This window comes from Lepidochelys kempii, chromosome 25 (assembly GCF_965140285.1).
Source record: "Lepidochelys kempii isolate rLepKem1 chromosome 25, rLepKem1.hap1, whole genome shotgun sequence".
Lineage (NCBI taxonomy): Eukaryota > Metazoa > Chordata > Testudines > Cheloniidae > Lepidochelys > Lepidochelys kempii.
In genome coordinates, this window is record NC_136404.1 from 15,429,436 (window position 1) to 15,449,399 (window position 19,964).

The 19,964-nt window shown below is 46.5% G+C and overlaps 1 protein-coding gene across 1 annotated transcript in view; it reads left to right on the forward strand.

The window, feature by feature from the left end:
* The window catches only part of LOC140903299 (calcium/calmodulin-dependent protein kinase type IV), a 45,072-nt gene that overhangs the window by 18,598 nt on the left and 6,510 nt on the right, over positions 1-19,964 (forward strand). The window contains exons 3-8 of the mRNA XM_073324370.2: positions 1,537-1,599; positions 8,574-8,656; positions 9,126-9,198; positions 14,166-14,256; positions 15,971-16,045; positions 17,821-17,896. Of these exons, the coding sequence (XP_073180471.1) occupies positions 1,537-1,599; positions 8,574-8,656; positions 9,126-9,198; positions 14,166-14,256; positions 15,971-16,045; positions 17,821-17,896 (461 nt within the window). The remainder of the gene's footprint in view (positions 1-1,536; positions 1,600-8,573; positions 8,657-9,125; positions 9,199-14,165; positions 14,257-15,970; positions 16,046-17,820; positions 17,897-19,964) is intronic.

A 19,964-nucleotide genomic window follows, 5' to 3' on the forward strand; every position in this document is an offset into this window, starting at 1 on the left:
ATGATTGGTAACTGGTTAAAAGACAGGAAACAAAGGGGAGGAATAAATGGTCAGTTTTCAGAATGGAAAGAGGTGAATAGTGGTGTCCCCCAGAGGTCTGTACTGGGCCCAGTCCTATTTAACATATTCATAAATCATCTGGGAAAAGGATAAACAGTGAGGTGGCAAAATCTGCCGATGATACAAAACTACTCAACATAGTTAAGTGCCAGGCAGACAGCGAAAAGCTACAAAGGGATCTCTCAAAACTGGGTGACTAGGCAACAAAATGACAGATGAAATTCAATGCTGATAAATGCAAAGTGATGCACATTGGAAAACATAATCCCAACTATACATATAAAAATGATGGGGTCTAAATTAGCTGTTACCACTCAAGAAAGAGATCTTGGAGTCATTGTGGATAATTCTCTGAAAACATCCACTCAATGTGCAGCGGCAGTCAAAAAAGCTAACAGAATGTCGGGAATCATTAGGAAAGGGATAGATAATAGGACAGAAAATATCATATTGCCTCTGTATAAATCCACGGTACACCCACATCTTGAATACTGTGTGCAGATGTGGTCACCCCACCTCAAAAAAGATGTATTGGACTTGGAAAAAGTTCAAAAAAGGGCAACAAAAATGATTCAACGTATGGAATGGCTTCTATATGAGGAGAGATTAATAAGACTGGGACTTTTCAGCTTGGAAAAGAGATGACTAAGGGGGGTACGATAGAGGTCTATAAAATTATGACTGGTGTGGAGAAAGTAAATAAGGAAGTGTTGTTTAGTACCTCTCATAACACAAGAACTGGGGGCCACCAAATGAAATTAACAGGCAACAGGTTTAAAGCAAACAAAAGGAAGTATTTTTTCATACAACACACCATCAACCTGTGGAACTCCCTGCCAGAGGATGTTGTGAAGGCCAAGACTATAACAGGGTTAAAAATTCTCCACCCAAGCCATTCCTGGTTGCTGGAATGACCCCTTGCGAGCCACCAGGAATAACTCAAAGCAGACTTGGATGTTATGGGGCTAGCCCAGCCCTCACCAACCCCAGGATTTGGGGAACAAAAAGATGGCTTAAAGCAACCTTTGCCAAACCCCCTCAGCTGCCCGACATGTTTATCGCCTGCAGCTGAGGTTCAAACCTTGACTCTCGATTACAATTCCTCTCTCTGTACAAAGGGTCATGGCCAGTCAACTGATGGGCGTGGAAACCCTGCTCTCTTCAGCTGCCTGGTCTCCCGCACAGCTGTGCGGCTCTCCATTCTGAAGTGCTGGAGCTGCTCTGAGAGGCTCCAGCTCTTGGGGGTTTGCTTTGGAAGAAGACGTCCCCTCACAGACGTGTTTAGAAGACCTGCTTGAGAGGAAATGGGAGAATGTACGTGCGGTGAATACGATCCGGTTCAGAATTAATTCCAACCTGGTTTTAAAGAGCAGCAGAGACCTCTGTATTTATGCCCTGATCAAGCCTGACGTCCAGAAGAGTTCTCAAATGTAAAGATTTGCGTCATTGTTCTTATTTTATTTTCTTGATTTTTAGATTGACAAAAAGATTGTACGGACAGAAATCGGCGTCTTACTGAGGCTTTCGCACCCCCACATTGTGAGTATGAGCCGTGTGGCTGCTTTGTGACTTAAATCCACCCATGTGCTCCCCAGACGGGAGTCCGCTATGAATCTGTCCCAAAGTAAATAGGCGTAACATTTTGAGGGAGGACAGCACAAGCCAGCGGAATTAGGAAGGGTGGAAGCAGTGGATGTGCATAGCCCTCTAGCTCCTGGACCTCCTGGTATTGCACCCTAACCCATGCTGGGATTCCCAGAACCCCATGGCCCCACATCAGGGGTGCCAGTCCAGTTGTTGCCCAGAGAGAAACAGAAACACACACACCTTGTTTAAGAGGGGAAGGAAAGTATCTTCCCAAAAGAATGCAGTTTTGATTTGTTGGTTGTTATGCTGTAGATTTCTCTAGCACATTTCACCCAGGTGATGGGCACTGGTATCAAACCCTAAGATAACAGATGGGATCCCCAACTGCTTCCCCTAAGCTCTCTCCATGCGGCACTACTAAAATGCAGCCACCTCTGGGGCAAAGGGCAACGCCAGGCACACAGTGGGCAGCAAAACAGGGAATCTTTGGCCAAAGATGCTGGAGCAAACCCCTATTTCTTGTAGCGGTCCCTTCTGGCCTGTATCTACCCTGACCTCCTGCATAACCCGAGGCGTTGTGTTTCACCCAGTGATTCTTGCAACCTGCCCATTAACTGATGGCTGAGCGAGAGCATCTGTTTAGTCCCAGCCAGTCTTGGTACAGGATGGGATCTTCAGAAGCACCTAAGGGAGCTGGATGTCTAGCCCTCTTCCGAAAGTTAGCGGGAATTAAACTAAGGGCCTAACTCCCATGAGCACCTTTGAAAAATCTCACCTTTCAAGGCAGCAGATGATGGGGGACTTCGCCACCCCCTTGGGGAAGCTGCTCTGACGGCGAATCGCCTTCATGCTTAAAAATTTGCGCCTTGTTTCCAGCTGAAATTTTTCTCACGCCTGCACTCACCCACTAGGCCTTGTTCTTCCTTTGCTGGCCAGGTTAGAGCCCTCTGCCCTCCGGTCTCATCTCTGCACAGGGGAACTGCAGACCAAGATCAAGCCGCCTCTCGACTTTTGATAAACTATGGGCAGGTCTACACTACAGTACAGAATTACTTTGGTATAAGTATGTTGCTCAGGAGTGTGAAAATCCACCGACCTAACCCCAGTGTAGACTGCACTATGTCATAGCTCTCGGGGAGGTGAATTAACTAAAGCGCTATAGCAGCGTGTCTACACCTAAAACGCTACACCAGTGGAAGGGCTTCCCCTGTTGGCATAGGTAATCCACCTCCCTGAGAGGCAGCAGCGAAGTTGACGGGAGGCCTAGTGCTGTCTACACCAGGGGTTAGGTCGGTATAACTGTGTCGTTCATGCGTGTGGATATTTCACACCTCTGAGCGATGCAGTTATGTTGGTCTAATTTCCTAGTGTAGACCAGGCCTTAATAAGCGGCGGTCCTAAGTCTCTCACTGTGAGATGTGTTCCCCTGACTTCTCTGTGCCATGATTCCTCTCTGCACAAAGCAGATGTGCGCTGCAGCTTGACAGCCTTCCTTGTCCGCCTGGGAAATTATCAGCCATGCTCAGATCAGTAGTTAGCCTTTTCCTCCAGGCCCAATTTATTGTCTAAACAGCCAGCAAACTCTCAAAAGGAAAACAAAACTTCCAGCTGGAGCTGTCTACCCAGCCATGACTCCCAGAGCTTTCAACCTGCTGCCTCCCTTCTCCAAGGACACCTATGAGAGACAGTCCCCTTCTGTGATCCCATTCCGCTTCCTGGAGATCTTGATCTATCCCCTGCTCAGCTGCGTATGATTAGTGACCAGGACGGCTGGCCCAAGGCCTCTGGCCCTTAAAGGGGCAGGCGAGAGCCCTGTGCGGGACTATTTTTTTAATCCTGCCCCACAATACCCACTCCCACCCACTCCTACATTGTTGAATTTTTATCCCATTACTGCTACTATGGCTGCAGGACCCACGGGGTCCCAGTCCTGCTGTAGGGCAGGCCATCCTGTTCCATGTGGTTTATTTTTATTTTAAAGGTCTCATTCAAAACACCCACCAGCAGCAAAGTGCATGGAACTCACTTTACTCACTGCCTTGGGAAGGACAGGATGTGAATAAGCCCTGCTGGGGTTTGCCACTCTCTGAGTTTCCAGGGGTCTTCCAGGCATTCCAGCTCTGATGTTCAGGCCACCAGACTACCCCCTTCGAGGGTTTCCATTCGGTAAGCGATTTCTGTCGAGGAGCTCGAATGAATGCCAAAGGAAAGTGCCTGTTTGTAACGAATCCTGCAAAGGAAGATAAGGTCGGGAACGCCAGGCCATCTCTTGCCAACAGCTGAGCTCTCAGCCGCTCGCCGGCATGAGCAGAGCAGCACTGATATAATGCAGCGCTGAGAAGATAATGAGGGTTGAACTGGAACAATTTGTAACACACAGGAACAGATATAATTAGGGAAGGAGTCAGCCTAGACAGGACCTTCTTGTCAGTTTCCATGTAACTGATGCAACACGCTGCTCTGTCTGCTCTGCCCAGGCACTCAAGCTGCTAATTCTACCAGGGGCGAAGCACCAGCGCTTCCCATTGAGCTGCAGGGGCTGTGCGCTGGGCAGGATTTGGACCCCTTTCCCTGCCTTTCTATCTCCAGAGGTTTATTCCTGGCTGTTTACTTCTTTGGCTGACTTGGAATTACCAGGAGACCAGATGGCTGCTTTCTACATGCTGTGTTGTAATGTAATTCCTGGAAGAAGAGCGCCCCCTTGTAAAATGGTGGTTTTTTCACAGGTCCCCAGAACGCCAGGCAACCTGAGTTTTAGTTTTGTTGTTGCAGGGTAACCCCAATGTCCCAGAAATGCTGCTTTGGGCCCCTTTCCCAGGTGACGGAGCTTTCAACAGTCCCCGCCCTCCTCGTGGGGATGAGTTTGAGAGTGGAAGTCTTGCCCGCTTGTAATCATTAAAGACCCTCCTGGCAAAAGCAAAGCCAACAGTACAGGGAATCGTCGGAAATCAGGCAGTTGGGGCAAAATCCAACCCCAGGGTAACTTCACTGACTCCAGGAATGGATTTTGTCCTTTGTCTACCCTGCCACCACCCCTCTCCTCCCCAACACACACACACAATTCCTGGTATGACACATTTCCTAGTGCTGTAAATGCCCCAAGCAAAGGGAACTTGCAGTACTTCCTCATAGAGGCTATTTCACATTCTTATCTCCCTGCCAGGAAAGCATCACTGAAAAGATGTTCACACCCCTTGTTAGAGGACTGGAGCAGGCTGCCTGGTCTGAGACAGCTATATTCTTTATTTGTATTTGTTCTTTGATGGTCTCCATTAGGAACCGTTGGTGCAGGGAAGCATCCCCTTTCGGAACAACTGGTAAGCAAATGAACTGGAACAATTTGTAACACCCAGGAGCAGAGATCATTACAGAAGGGGACCACTTCAATGGGACCTTCTTGTCAGGTCACATGGAACATGCGACACACAGCTCTGTCTGCTTTGCCCGGGCACTCAAGCTACTGATCCTGCTGAGCTCCATCCCATGCTAAAAGATCGGCTGCAGGAATTATATTGGGGAAATTCTATGGCTTGTATTACACAGGAGGTCAGACTAGGTGATCACAGTGGTCCCGTCTGGCCTTAGAATCTATGATTCCGTATGCTTAAGTGCTGTCTCGAATAGGCACATACTTAAGCGTGTGCTTAAGAGAGATCCTGAATTGGGGCTAAAAGGCTGTGTATGGCCTTATCTGTTAATGTTGCTGGTAAGCTTTGAGGGTCTGATTCTTTTCCATCTGCTTTCTAGACTGATTTCAGCATTCAGTTCTCCTCTTTTGATGCGTGTGAATGACTGGCGAGCTGTATTTCATTAAGGGGGAAGTTTTTCAGAAGTACCTAAGGCCTGTGTGTTGCACCTTAGCTATGCCAGTACAACCCTGTAGTGTAGACGTAGCCTACAGGTTTTCCTCACTGTAGGAACTCCACCACCTCCACCTCCCTGAGCATTCTTCTGTTGACTCAGCCACGTGTACATCAGGGATTATGTGGGCACAGCTACTGCACGCAGGGTTGTGGATTTTGCACACTCCTGGCCACCATAACTATGTCTATCTAAATGTTAAGTGTAGACCAGGCCTATGTCCCACAGTGACACTTCAGCTCCTAAATCACTTAGGTTTTGATTCAGGTCCTATAAAAATCAATGGTGAAACTCCCATTGACTTCAGTGGGACAAGATCAAGCCACTTTTGAACCTGTTAGCCTACATCTTTTTAAAAGATATGGTAGAGACCGAGGCCAGATTCTCAGTTGGTGTAAATCAGCCCAGCGGAGGAACATCAGCTTATACCAGGTGAGGATCTGTCTCACATTTGCTGTAGATGCATCACATGGTCTCTGAAGGCTTGTTTGTGTAGAGTCTGGGGGAGAGGCAAAGGAGAGATTGCCTCCGGTGTGTTATAAAGAGGATAGAAAACTTACTTTGCCCACCCTAGAAACAGGCGCCGCTACAGGCCAGCTACATTGACGTAACCAATTGGACAGCTTTAATATTTTAAATCAGAATGGTTTCGGTAAGGTTCTGCTCCCTCCCTAGTTCAAATGATTTTTTTTTTAAATGACGCTTCCTGTCATTATGCACACTGGTGACATCTGTACACTCCTTGCTGTCATTCAGCACCGACCTCAAGAGCAGACGATAATAGGATTGTAAACTTTTGAAGTTAATAGGAAAATTATAGCACTTCTGTGCAGTATTATAATATAGTAAGCTGCCACAGTGTCTCATACGTAGGTAATGATGAAAGCCCCATGAAATTCACAGTGTCACGGAAGTCTTAAGCCCTGTGAAATTTTCTTTTTCCCATTTAAAAAAAAAAAAGCACATGGATGCATTTTTATGAGACCTGTTAATTCCACGTTTGCTGCGTTGGCACAAAGGGCCAATGCAGGCATCGTGGGTTTTTTTTTAATCTTCAGGAAATATTATTTCTTTTCTGCTTTCTTCCTCACAGAGCAGCCTGTGCATCACAGGGGACCTTTTCAGAGTTGCCTAACTGACTTAGGTGCCCAATGTCACATTTTGAAAAATAACAGAGCTGGTCTTTTATTCCTGAAAAAAAATGTATACAATCGATAACTAAACATGAGAGGTTCCTAAAACATCAGGCTGTAGCAAAAGAAATTTGCTGGGTATAGACACATGGGACCCAATCGTGTATCTTCTACACACTCTAATTCCTCATAAAGACATTCATTTAATTTTCTCTTCCTTTCCTTTTTGTCCTTTCATGATCTAAGGATACTGCAAATAAAATACTGGAATAATGGTCCAATTTGTTCCGGTAAAGGGCAGATAACTCACCTGCAGTTGGCAATTCCAGCATAAATGCACTATGGCCCATTCTGGCAATTTTAATGTGGGTCTCATGATATTTGGTGTTTTTTCCTTAAAGCCTCAGCTCCTGGAGTCATGGGATTATGTAAGACCCTTGGCTTACATTCTTTTTTTTTTTAAGCAAGTTTCTAGTGCTCACAGTTGCAGAGGAAAACTTGAAAATGTGACATCACAAGGCTCAAAGATCAGAAGGCAAATAAAAGAATATAAAAATCTTGTGATTTTTTAAAATGATCTCGTAATTTTGTTGAAGCCTAGACACTTGGGATTAGCAGGACTGTAAATGCAAACACCCTTATTCTTAGTAACACTAAGGTCCCTTTCCATGGCTGTGGCATCAGCAAGCAGCCTTAGAGTGGATGGAAACAGTCCCCGGAGCTGAGCTGGCATAAAGGAGCTACTCCAACCTTGCTCCCATCCTCTGACCTAGGCAATCAATTACGGATGTGACCAGAATGCAATGCTCCATAGCTGTGCTTGCTTCCCATGGTGGGAACCAGAGCATAAATTAGAGTAGCCTCAAGGCTGCTGTAACTGACCCCAGCAACCAGGCAAGCCTCTGAACAGGGAGAGTTTGCATCTTCTCCTCTCTTTGATCCAAGTGCAGGAATGGAGTAACTGAAGCCAAGTCCACCCTAGAGGTGCTATAGTGGCATAGCCCAGTATAACTCTGTAGTGTAGACACAGCCATACAGCACTGTGAGGGGGTTTCCTGTAACTCCACTTTCCTGAGCAACAGTAACTAGGGCAATGGAAATGTTCTTCCATCAACCTAGCAGCAGCTGCACGGGGGCAAAGTCGGCACAGCTCCAGAGCTGAGGGGTGTGGATTTTTCCCACCTCTGAGCACCATGACTACGTCAACCTACATTGGAAGTGTAGACCAGGCATGAGAATCCGGCCCAAGAGCTTCAAGCTGAAATCCCGGCCCTGCTGAAGTCAATGGCAAAGCTCCCGTTAACTTCAGTGGGCCAGGATTTCACTCTTGGGGTAAAACACTCCAATCAGCAGAACCAGCGGTTGAATGAAAGAGCCAAGGACAACAGGCTTTGCAAAGCCACAGGAATGTGTACAGCAGAGGTTGCTCGGTCATCCTGGCAGGGATGGAGGGGCTGCTAAATTAAAAAGCTTTCATAGGATACTGTACATTCCACTTACAATAATGAGCTTCAGGATCTGGAGAAAATAAATGTAGGGCTTGCAGGTCGGTTTCCCTGCTCTAATTTGCAGGTGTTTTTTTTTTTTTAAATGCGGATTAAGTGAGCAAACCTGGTTTGAACAGTTAAAATGCCAGGTTCAAATAGAAAAAAACGAGGCATATTTGCTACCGGCAGCCCTGTTATGATGATGCTAAACTTGTTACATCTACGCAATCTGTTCTGCATTTATTTATTCCTCTCTCCATGATGAGCCTCCTGGCATGCATCTCGTGAATAAATTAACCTGTTCTAGGAATAAATTGACTTACAGTGAGGACAGGGCTGGCGGAAAGTTCCCACTGTGTCTGGCTTATAATTAACATGGTTGGAAGAATGGCCCCGTTCTGGCAAGGGAGCAGGGCTGCCAGTGAACTGTTCCTGTTCTTTTCAGATCAAACTGAAGGAGATCTTCGAAACGCCCTCTGAGATCGTGCTCATACTTGAACTAGTGACGGGAGGAGAGCTCTTTGACAGGTACTCAGTGAGACCTTCTTTTAACCTGCCAATTCTAAATAAAAGGAGACACATCTAGTCCCACCAAAAATGTGGAGGGTGGAAGGAGGATCTGAGTGGCTCAGGAGCTAAATTACCAGCTTTCCGTCTCCAGGCTCATAGATCCCGTCAGTTCAGGAAACCAGATGATTTGTAAGTGGCCAACGAGGAACACAAGACCTGATTCTCTAATGCCCTACATTTACATCTGGGAAAAGCCAGCGTCAGATGAATGATAACTGCTGAAAAGCAAAGAGCTGGGCTTTATTATTAAGAGGTCACTGTAATAAAGCCTATATGGAATGGTTAACTTATAAATGGTGTAGCCAGGACTATTTTGGGGGTCTAAAACTTGGTGTGAATTGATTCCAAGGCAGGCTGTAAGCCACCACGGGATGTGCCATTGTTACACGCGCTTCTTTGTGACCTCTTTGGTGTCTTCACCTTACAGGATTGTAGAGAGGGGATTCTACAGTGAAAGAGATGCAGCCCATGTGGTCAAGCAGATCCTAGAAGCTGTATCTGTAAGTTTGCCACTGTTTCTTGATCTTTCGACGGTATTTTGGCCTCTCTGCCTCTGTCAGACCCTAGAAGTCATGGACAGCTGTCAAGGGATCGTGACCATTAGAGCCAGGAGAATAACGGATGTAACTGGAAAAGTTGAGGGGTGGGGGCGGGAATTGTGTCAAACACAATGTTTTGTTTCATTTTTGTTTCTTTTTTTAAACTTTAAAAAAAAAATAACGTTGAGGTAAAATTCAAATTGCAAAGTGGTTTTGAATGGAAACGTTTCATTTTTTCCCCCAGACTGAAATAATTCAAGGGGATTTGACATGAATTCACACCATGTTTCACTCGACCTGAAGCTGCATTTTTTGGCCCCCAAAAAAGTTTCAGCCAAAACAATTTCACCCAGTTCTAATGACCACCAGGCCCCAAGAATAATAGATGGGAGGGAGGTGCAGCTTAATGGGAGGAGGGTTCCTCCATTAGGGAAAAGATTGAGAACCAGTGGTCTGCTGGTTAGACCAAGAGATAAGCCGTCAGGACTTTTGAGTTCTAAACCTGTCTCTAGCACTGTGAGACCTTGGGCACCTCTGTGCCTCAGTTTACCAAGGGGATACTAACTCACTTACCGCTGTGAGGCTTCATTAATGTCTCTAAAGCTCTCTGAGATCCAGGAGCAAAATATTATATATCGTTTTTCTGATTCTTTTTATCTTTCTCCCTTTCTCTATCCTTGGTTCCCTAAAAAGAGGACAGGATGACATGGGGGCACCTGCTTTGTACTGGATCACGGTGCTGTTCAGAGAGGACTGGGGCTTTGTGGTTAAAGCGTCATGGTAGGACTCAGAAGTTTACGTTCAATTCTTGGCTCTGCCGCAGTCTCCTTGCTTGACCTTGGCCAACTCACTTAGCTGTGCCTTGGTTCCTTTGGCTGTAAACTGGAGATGATGATGCTTCCGTTCTCCCACCCTTTGCCTGGTCTATTTAGGTTAAACTCTTTCAAGCAGGGACTGTCTCTCACTCTGAGTCTGTACAGCACAATGGGGCCTAGAGGCGCTAAGATAATGTAATGAAATATTATGCATATTTAAGGCATTTTGCTTAGAAGAAGCCAGTCTCGTAAACCTGCTGCCAAACGCCATAAGAAAGGAGTGGGTCTCTGACTACCCGAGAGAGCAGCCGCAGCTTGGCTTTTGTTCTGTTAATGGGTGGCCCCTTCCCGGCCTTATAAGGTCACCCGTCTCGGGGATCCGCAGTCTGTGAAATGAAGAGCACGGCAGCAGTGCCGCGGATTCAAGCACAATTACAAGGGAGGCCTGTGGCCTGTGTTTGTGGAGGAAGGAGAAATCTGGATACCTCCCCACTGTAGTGGAGGGAAATGCCACGTACTCAGAGCACAGCCCAGCTAGGACCCCTGCATATGAAACAGAGGGGCTCCCCTTCCTTATCCTGCCTCCATGACTTCCCTAGCGGGGAAGCTTCTACATCAAAGCAAGATCTTTCCGACGGCCAGCACTGACCTGGCATCTAAAAATAAAGCTGCATGCTCTCAGCCTCAGGCCTTGTCTCCTGCCAGTGTCGATGATAAACGGTCCGGAATCAGAACGTCGCTGGGGCCACTGGGCTGCTGATGCCTGAGACAAGCGAGATCAGAGTTCGCTCCTCCACTGTCCGCTACTGGATATTGGATCCTCTCCCCCAGTCCCTCCTCCGTGTGAATTATTGCACAGTTAACCAGATGGATTATAGGGTCAAGCTCCCCTGCAGGGACTGGCCACTGCTAGAGGCAGCTAGTGAATTGGATGGCTCTGATCCGAGGCCAGGATTAAAACAGATACGTGCAGGGCCAAGGGGCCATTGTTACAGGGTCTCTTTAATGGGACTCAGGGTAGCAGCCGTGTAAGTCTGTATCCGCAAAAAGAACAGGAGGACTTGTGGCACCTTGGAGACTAACCCATTTATTAGAGCATAAGCTTTCATGGGCTACAGCCCGCTGCATCGGATGCATAGAATGGAACATATGGTAAGATATAGAGATAGATATAGATATACAGTATGCATCCGATGAAGTGAGCTGTAGCCCACGAAAGCTTATGCTCTAATAAATTTGTTAGTCTCTAAGGTGCCACAAGTACTCCTTTTCTTTTTAATGGGACTGTTTCTGTGCTGAACCCTGGGACAAGAGGGGGGCATCAAAATGGCTTTGTGAGGGTGGGGTGGCCCTAGATATGCTCAAACGAGGGTGACCAGACAGCAAGTGTGAAAAATCAGGACAAGGGATGGGGGGTAGTAGATGCCCGTATAAGACAAAGCCTCAAATATAGGGACTGTCCCTATAAAATCGGAACATCTGGTCACCCTAGCTCAAACTGTCCCTGGGGCTGGTTATTAGTTCAATGAGTGGGGACTAAGGCTTTGGGACAAGCCTGTCATCACCGGGCCTGTTTCTAGCAAGCGCTGTCAGCCTTCACAAACAAGTTTACAACCATCACAAAATCTGCTAAGCCGAGGAAGCGTCTCTGTGTTTTTGTGCAACTGAAAAATCCCCGCAACTCACAAAGGAACCCACGATGCATTGTTCAGAGGAGCTGCCTCTTCAGGTCTGTGCTCTGGAAAGGATAAAAGAGACGGAGAGAAAATACCTCGGATTTGTATCAGGAAGGTCACTGTTTCTCTACATGAAAGGTTAGCTGAAGACAGTCTCTATGGCAACAGAGGGTTTAAAAATGGAAGCTCGTAACAGAAAATCTCCCGTGTGGAAATTGCACCTCCGTCCATGTAGGCAGGGAGAGAGCAACAATGTACCCAGGAGTAAGGTGTCCAGCAAAGGAGGGTTTAAAGGAAATCATTGGGATTTGGGGATCTCTAGGAGCTCTGTGTCACATGGCAAACCGGGGCAACATGCTGCAGATCCCCAGATATGCTCTTCCCGGCCCTTAGGTCAGGTTTTAATAAAGAAAGCTGATTAGCAGGTCAGGGTTAAGAGGGGAGCAGGTTACTGTAGAGGGGCGGTGATTTCTGTAAGCTAGCTGTGCTTGGAGGAGGAGTGTTAGATTCCTGTAGTTGATCAGTACAAGATAATACAACAGCTGATCAATATGAGCCAAGGGGAACATTTTTCTCTCCCCTGCTGCCGCTGTCTGTGGCAACAGCCATCTGCATAGTTCTGGACACAGCCAGGGTGCCATTATTTATACTATAGAAGCATTGGGGCCCTGTTGTGCTTGGTGCTGCATGTAGTGAGAGACAGAGCTTACAATCCAAACAGGAAGAGAGACCAAGGATAAGGAAGGGAAACAACTTGCCCATAGTTGCATGCTAGGTCAATGGAAGAGCAGGGATGGAATTCGGGTCTCTTGGTATTTGGGGTCGGTTCCCAGCTATGGGGCCATACCATCTACTCAGTGACAGTGCGTTTTGCATTCTGCCTCCTCTGCTCTCATCTTAGCCCCCTCTCATTCCTCCATATCCTCTCTCCTCCTTGCTCCCTTTGGCTCCTTTCCCCACTCTTGTGCATCCACTTTACTGCAAGCCACCCATGAGTTCTCAAAGACCCTCCCTCAGCTCCTTCCAATCATGTCTTATAATGGTTAGATATGTGCCAGGCACAATATCTACTTCAGCCACTACTGGGTGACTTATCTCTGTGTCTGCTGCATATGGATTAACACCAGGTGACTGTGTGTTCCTGTTAACTAGGAGTGTTTGGTGCACACAAGCATGATCCATTGTTGCAAGAATGTTCCGATCTTCAGCTGTCTTTGTCTGCCAAGAACTCTGTCTAGAACTGAACAGAGACTGGGGGCCTGATCTTCATCTCACCAAGGCCCCTTTACACTGCCAGAGCCATGTAAAAGAGAGTAAGGCCCTATGTGATTGGATAGTTCTGTCTGTGGACTCTCGTACTCTGTTTAATACAAACTAAGCATTGTGGTAAGGAAATCTAAGTGCGTGTTTCGTGATTCTTCAAGACACAAATCTTCTTCTTTTGCAAAGTCTTCATGGGTTGATCTACTCAGTGAAGATGTTCTCTGTGGCCTCTTCTATACGAACTGATGAGCTGTGTCTGACTCAGACTGCAAAGTCAACTGAGGCATTGGGCCGGATCCCGCCCTGGTGTAAACTGGCATAACTCCATTGACTTCAGTGGAGCTACACCAATTTACAGCAGCTGGAGATCTGGCTACTGTTTTCTGACATGTATTTTCTAAGGACCGAGTGCACTTAGTAATAACCAGGGTCCGTCACTTGGGGCAATCATCATACAATTTGCTAAGTCTCACGCTATTGATACAGCGTAGAGGCTACCGAACCGGTTATGCGCCTCCATGACATTTTATCCGAATCCAAGTCTGGCGTGTTCCGGGAAATCAGTCCTGCGAAGGACAAGTGTCTGTTGATGCCGTCCAGCCTTCGGAGTTGAGGTCTTCCGCCGGGTCTTTTCCATCCTGCTTTCTTTGGGTCAGAGTCAAAGAGGGTTCGTGCAGGGAGGTTGATGAGCATTCGGAGTGATGACCACGCCATCGTAGAGAGCACTGGGTGACCGTTTGAGGGGGTTGGAAACCTGAGCTCACCGTTCAACTTGAGTTCGTGCCATTTGATGTTATGAGTCATTCAGCGATGCTTCCTGGTCATACTATAAAGAGTGAACGGTGATTTGTAAGTAATTCACTTATAAATGGCAAATACCAGTAACGGTGTAATTACTCTGGCCAAAAACAAAGGGCCAGATACCCTTATTGACATTGAATGATACCTTATTCCTAGTCCCACGGATGTCAGTGGAATGAGACGTCACTTGTGGAGAAAGTTGCAACTCGATGTGAATAAAGGTATCAGAATCTGGCCCTGAGCAAACTCTCCAGGGTTTGGCTCAACGTAATTAATACTCTGAACGCTGCCGTATTACCAGTTATCATCCCTGCGTTTTGTCTGACCCTGAGTTGGCTTTTTCTCCCCCGCTTCGCATTCTCTGTCTCTCCAGTATTTGCATGAAAATGGAGTCGTCCACCGGGATCTGAAACCAGAGAATCTCCTGTATGCAGACCTTTCCCCAGATGCCCCTCTCAAAATTGGTACGTTTGGGGGGCGAGCAGCAGGGTTAGGGTTTCCTGTGCAAAGTCAGCTACCGTCTGCAGGGAGGGTCCCATCCGACAGGGAGTGGGAATTTGGTTCTTGATTTCAGTGGGCTAGAGTAGACTATACTCTTTCAGCCTGCTGTGAGTAAGGGGGTGGTGTGGAGCTGCATTGTCCCAGGAGCAGATCAGAGAAAAAGGGTAGAATGGCCCCATTTACATCCATAGTGAAACTCCCATTGGGGCAGGATTTCACCCTAAATTGTGACTCAGTTCCTTCCCGGCTTTCCCCTTTACTCTAGGGAGGGAGGAAGTTACTTCCCCCTTTTCCTGGCTGGGACAGTAATAATTCAGTCTGGGATTCTCCAAGAGATTAGGAGTTATGCACTCACATCCCACCGAATTCGTAGCTCCCTTAAACGGAGGCTAGGATGTTCAAAGAAGCCTATCAGCTGAAATATGAAATCCCATGCTGGCTGTGGAGCATGCCATGGTACCATTGTCCCTTTGGCATGAGTGGTTAGCCAACAGTTGGGGCCTTGCTGGGTTGTTTACAGTAGGAGGGGAGATCAGTGCTATGAGTCGTGTCTATTCTTGGCTGTAATCTTATTTACAAAAAAATGCTCACACAGACCTGTCTCCCTGATCACAGTAGAAGCCAAGAGCAGGCAGTTTCCTTGCTCAGAAATCCCTGAGTCTGCCCCTCCAGTGAGCTCTATGCCCAAGAATCTCCATCTCAGGGCCATGCTCACCAGTCTTCTCTTTCTCTCTCTCAGGAATTGTCTGCACTTGAAAGTTGTTTTGGATTAACCTCACTTTTTTGGGGGGATAAAGTGTCTTGTATCTACATGCAAAAGATTTTCTTTAAAGACATCTGATGTTTCAACCCATGCTAATAAACCTACTGGGGAAACAAGTTTGCTGAGATCTGGGATGAGTTTTCCATCCCTGTCCTGAGTCCACACCTGGCAGTCCTCCCTCTGGATCCCACACTGCTTGGCTGACTACCTGTGTCAACCAGTTTGCTGACCTGTGTGTCCTCTTCTGCTCTGGGGTCACTTTGACTGGATAGCACCTCCCCATTTAAATTCTGGCTTATTAAAGCCAAATGAAGGTAGGGATGCAATGAGCTAAATGAATGGGAATTCTTCAGTTTGACCCCGGGTCCCAGAATTCCAGTGCCTTCTGGTAGCTATCCCGCAAGGTGCCGCGAGCCCAGCTGAGACGCGTGGGATGCCGGTCCAGGCTGCTGAGTGCTGATTTCAAAACAGCCCACCCCTGTGGAGACAAAGGGGAGCAGCGTAACCCAGGATAACAGGGCGGTGCAGATGTACTGTTTACGCAACAGCTGTTCCGGGTCACTTCACGCGGATAAACACTCCCCAAACCAACTTCCAAGTATGGACGAGCCCTCGTACGCACAGGTTGCAAAACCCGTGTGGTAGCTGGGGCAACCAGGGCAACCCCTATTAGCTCATCTGTTGAGGAGTGGCTGGGCAGTTTGGTGCCCCACGTGGTAGCCTCCAGTGTCTGCAGCTGTTCTGCCTCATAAAGGGGCTGAATTGCTCCTTCCACTGAAAGAAGGCCGCTTGGCACGCCCAGTTGGCTTTAACAAGGGCTGTGATTGTCTAGGATCAAAGACCCGACCCGGAGGGCAGCCACCGGGCACCTGTCAGTGTAACAGTCCTTTTCCTGCCCATCTGTTCCCTTACAGGTGATTTTGGATTGTCCAAGATAGTGGATGAGCAGGACACCATGAAGACTGTTTGTGGTACTCCAGGATATTGCGGTAAGGGGGTGAGCATGTAGGAATCGCTTAGTGGGGAGCTTGGGGAGGTGGGAGTGGAGGGGGAGAATCACACAGGGTTTGTTCATGTTAGCAGCGTGTATCTTAGGAATGTATCTTTGCATATTATGATAGAAACCCCTAAGGGTTTGTCTTCATTGCACAGGGGGTTTGGGCAAACCCCCACTACTGACCACACAGAAAAACCCCTGACCTGGAGGTGCTTTAAGACCAGGGTATTTTACCCCTCTTGGGAGGGGAGGGGGAGGTTACAGCCTGGGCTCCGCTGTAATTCAGGCTAGAACCCACCCACTTTGCAGTTAGGATGCAGACAAAATCGGTGTCTCTCGTGCCTTCCCCCAGTTCTCTCTGGGGAGGGCAGACAAGTTTTCCCACAATTAGCACAGTGGACTGGGAATGAATCGCAGAACATCTCGGTGCAAAGAACCAGGGGTTACACTCCAAGCACACGCTGATGAGATCAGGGACAGTGAGGACATAGTAACGTGGCTGGGGCTGTGTTGTGGGGACACTCAGACCTGGGGTAGGCTAGCCCAGCTGCTGATCACCTAGGTTAACTCTGCAGTGAAGACATGCCCTAAGAATTGCAATTCAGCTGTGTTAAAGGGACTCTCGTAATATCTTGAACTCTAAAGACAGGGAGAATATTTTACAGTCTAGTTTTCAGGGCAGGTTCCCTTGTGGGTAAAGCACAGGATTGGGACTCAGTAGACCTGGAGTCTCTTCCCTAATCTGTCACAGACTTGTTCAAGTCACTTCATCTTTCTGTATCTCAGTTTCCCATATCTCTATTATGGTTGTAAACTGCCTTGAAATTTTCAGCTGACAATGTGCTATAGAAGTGTGAATTTTATTTGTAGGGTTTATTTAAAACGTTGCTGTTCAAGCCACTTATTGCCTCTTTGCGTCTTACTGATCTTAGTCCACAAGATCTAGATGATTCTGCTTTTCTGTATAACCAGTTTTTAATCTGCTTCATTTTTGGTTCATCCTGTACATTGTCTAGAAAGATGCTGTCTTATCCGTGTTCTAACCTCTGCAAGGGAATATTTAAATCCCAACAGCAAATCATATTTTTCATTGACACTTATTTTTTAATTCCTTGAACCAATTCTCTTCATATTAGGGTTATAAAAGATCCTTAAAACCTGAGTTTGGGGCCTAAATTACTTGCTGTGGTCCCTTTAACGGAAGTGGCTTGAAACAGGAAGTTAGCTCAAAAAGTGAGATTTCAGTACACTGTCACTGCTTTGAGTTGGTAAAGGCACAATGTAAACATGACATTGCTTTGGAATTTTCATCTGCAATATTTAGCAGCTGATAAAACACCTATTAAGTACAGCATACTGACCCATTCCTGTGAGAGACATTAACACATGGCTGTTTGACTCTAGAGTAACCCTATTGCTCTATGGCATTGCTCTGGATTTACACCAATGTATCAGAGCAGGTGAAGGGAGGGAAGTACAGTGGTTAGAGCTCTGGCCTGGGACTCAGGAGACGTGGGTGTAATTCCCTTCTCTGCCACAGACTTCTACTATGTGGTCCTGGGCAAGTCTCATAGCCTCTTTGTGCCTCAGTTCCCTATCTGTAAAATGGGGATAACAGCACTCTCCTGCCCCACCTGGGGAGCTGTGAAGCACTCAGGTGCTGTGGTGATGGGAGCCATATAAATACTCTTGATAGCAGAATTTGATCCTCAGGGTGTTGACAGATGCCTCCTGCTGGAATATTTTAACTGTGAATTATGCTTTCAGCGCCTGAAATTCTCCATGGCTCTCCATATGGACCCGAAGTGGATATGTGGTCTGTGGGTGTCATAACATATATACTGTGAGTAATGCTGAAAATCTCTGACATTCCACGCCCCCTCATCCTGGCTGCTTTTTCCAACCGTTGTCCCTAAGCAGAGAAGCACTGACTCATCTTAACTCCCTCTGCAAACATGTCTGGTGTTTTCACCAATCTGCTCCTGGGCCTACCACGCAGCTCATGCTAATTACACGTCTAGTCCATGCAACCCTTACAAGAATGAGGACTTACATGACGACTCCCACTAACGACAACAGGATTCAGGGTTGGCAATCTAAACCCTTAGCACCAAGTGAGGATGGGTGGACAATTTTTATGCTCACTGGGCTAGATTTTAACCCCTTAGTCACAGCAGTGAGCAATTAACTCTACCAAGTTGTCTCATTGGCCAGGATCTTCAAAGGTATGTAGATACCTCCCTTCCATTGGGAATTAGGCACCTCAATACCTTTGAACATCTGGACCATTGACTTAACTCGTGGGAGCGTTCTCACTGGTTTGAGAAAAGGGCTCACAATCTGGCCCTTTGTTTGCAGGACATAAAAATAAGTCATACTTAGAAGAGGGAGAGAGAAATATATATGGCTTATTGAGAGATGTCTGTCTTTGTTTTATAGTATATCATAATTTGTTACCAGGGTCTTTGATCACGAATATCTGATTTTCTAAAAGCCTTCAATCATCCAATTTCTTTTTCAAGCCTCTTTCTGCTGTAAGTGGCTCGGACCTCTTTATTTTCGGAGCGGTGGCTACACCCAATAATACAGATTCCGCTACTGGAACCCTTTTTTAAAAAAATGTCAATTACTGGCCAACTTTGAATTGATGGAGCCCTGCAGGCATGTTGTAAACACAGCTGGAGAAAGCAGATATTTTCTGACTGGCTGAACTTCAGAGTACAGACAGTAAGTGCCAGCTGATAAATAAGCCTCCATCACTGGATGGATGAAGACTTGAACAGTCCCTACTGCTATCATCTGCTATTAGCTGAGTACCAGGTGTGTTTTTTAAAAAACAGCTTTAGTTAGTTAACTTCTTATTACCGCCCCAAGAGGATTTCTCTCTCATTAGTGTTTTCTACGAGTATCTGAGTCTTTTTAAAACTTCGAACCCTAGACAGTTATATGCTACCACATTTATTCACAATGAGTAGAACTTTACTTTGCTACTAGTCTCACTGAAATCAGTGGCCTGAATTCTGTTACTCCAAAGTAAGAGGATGAGAGAGAGAACGAATCACGTGTGACAATGTTAGGGCTTATGTACATGTGGAAACTGATCATTGTAGCTATTTGGAAGGACTATACCACAGTTGCTACCCATGTGGACACTCTGTTCCAGAATAAAAGTTACTCCACTTAAAAAAGAATCTGGAATAGCTATGTTGGTCAGTTTCCCCCATGTAGACACAACGTTGGTCAGATCACTTAATGCATGACTGGTAGGCGCTTGGAGGGTAACATTTTACATCCACTTTACACTCACTATGTTCTGATGTAGATGACAGCATAAGGTACACGACAACTGAGAATTGGGACCACTTTTTCGGTTAAAAATGTTCCTTGGACAAGTTCAGATTTGTTGCCACAGTATAAATCCAGAGTAGCTCCGCTGACTGGAGTAGAATTGTCCTAATTTGCACTGGTGTAACTGAGCTGCAACATTTTATCCACCTCTCTCCAAAATGATCACCGAAATATTGTGAGCAAGTCACAGGTGTTCAGTAGCTCTTGCCCTGTTTGGAATGTATTACGGTATTATTGGCCATGAATTTACATGCTTGCAAAACTAACAGGTGCTCAGCAAGAGGCAGAAGCTCTCTTGATTGTTCTTATCGATTCCTTTCATTGTGACATATGCTAAAGTGTAGCATGACTCATAGAAATTACAGGTGGGGGAAAAGCCCTATAAAGTAATCCAATCCATCCGCCATGGCAAATGCAAGATTGTTCCCTCCCAGATGTGCTCCCGTGTTTTGTCCACTATCGTTGTCAACGTCCCGGGTAATAGTGCTTCCAGCCCAGATTGACAAAGGATTTTGGGTTCCTAATTTCCGTTGAATTCAGTGGAATTCCTTTGTGGATCTAGG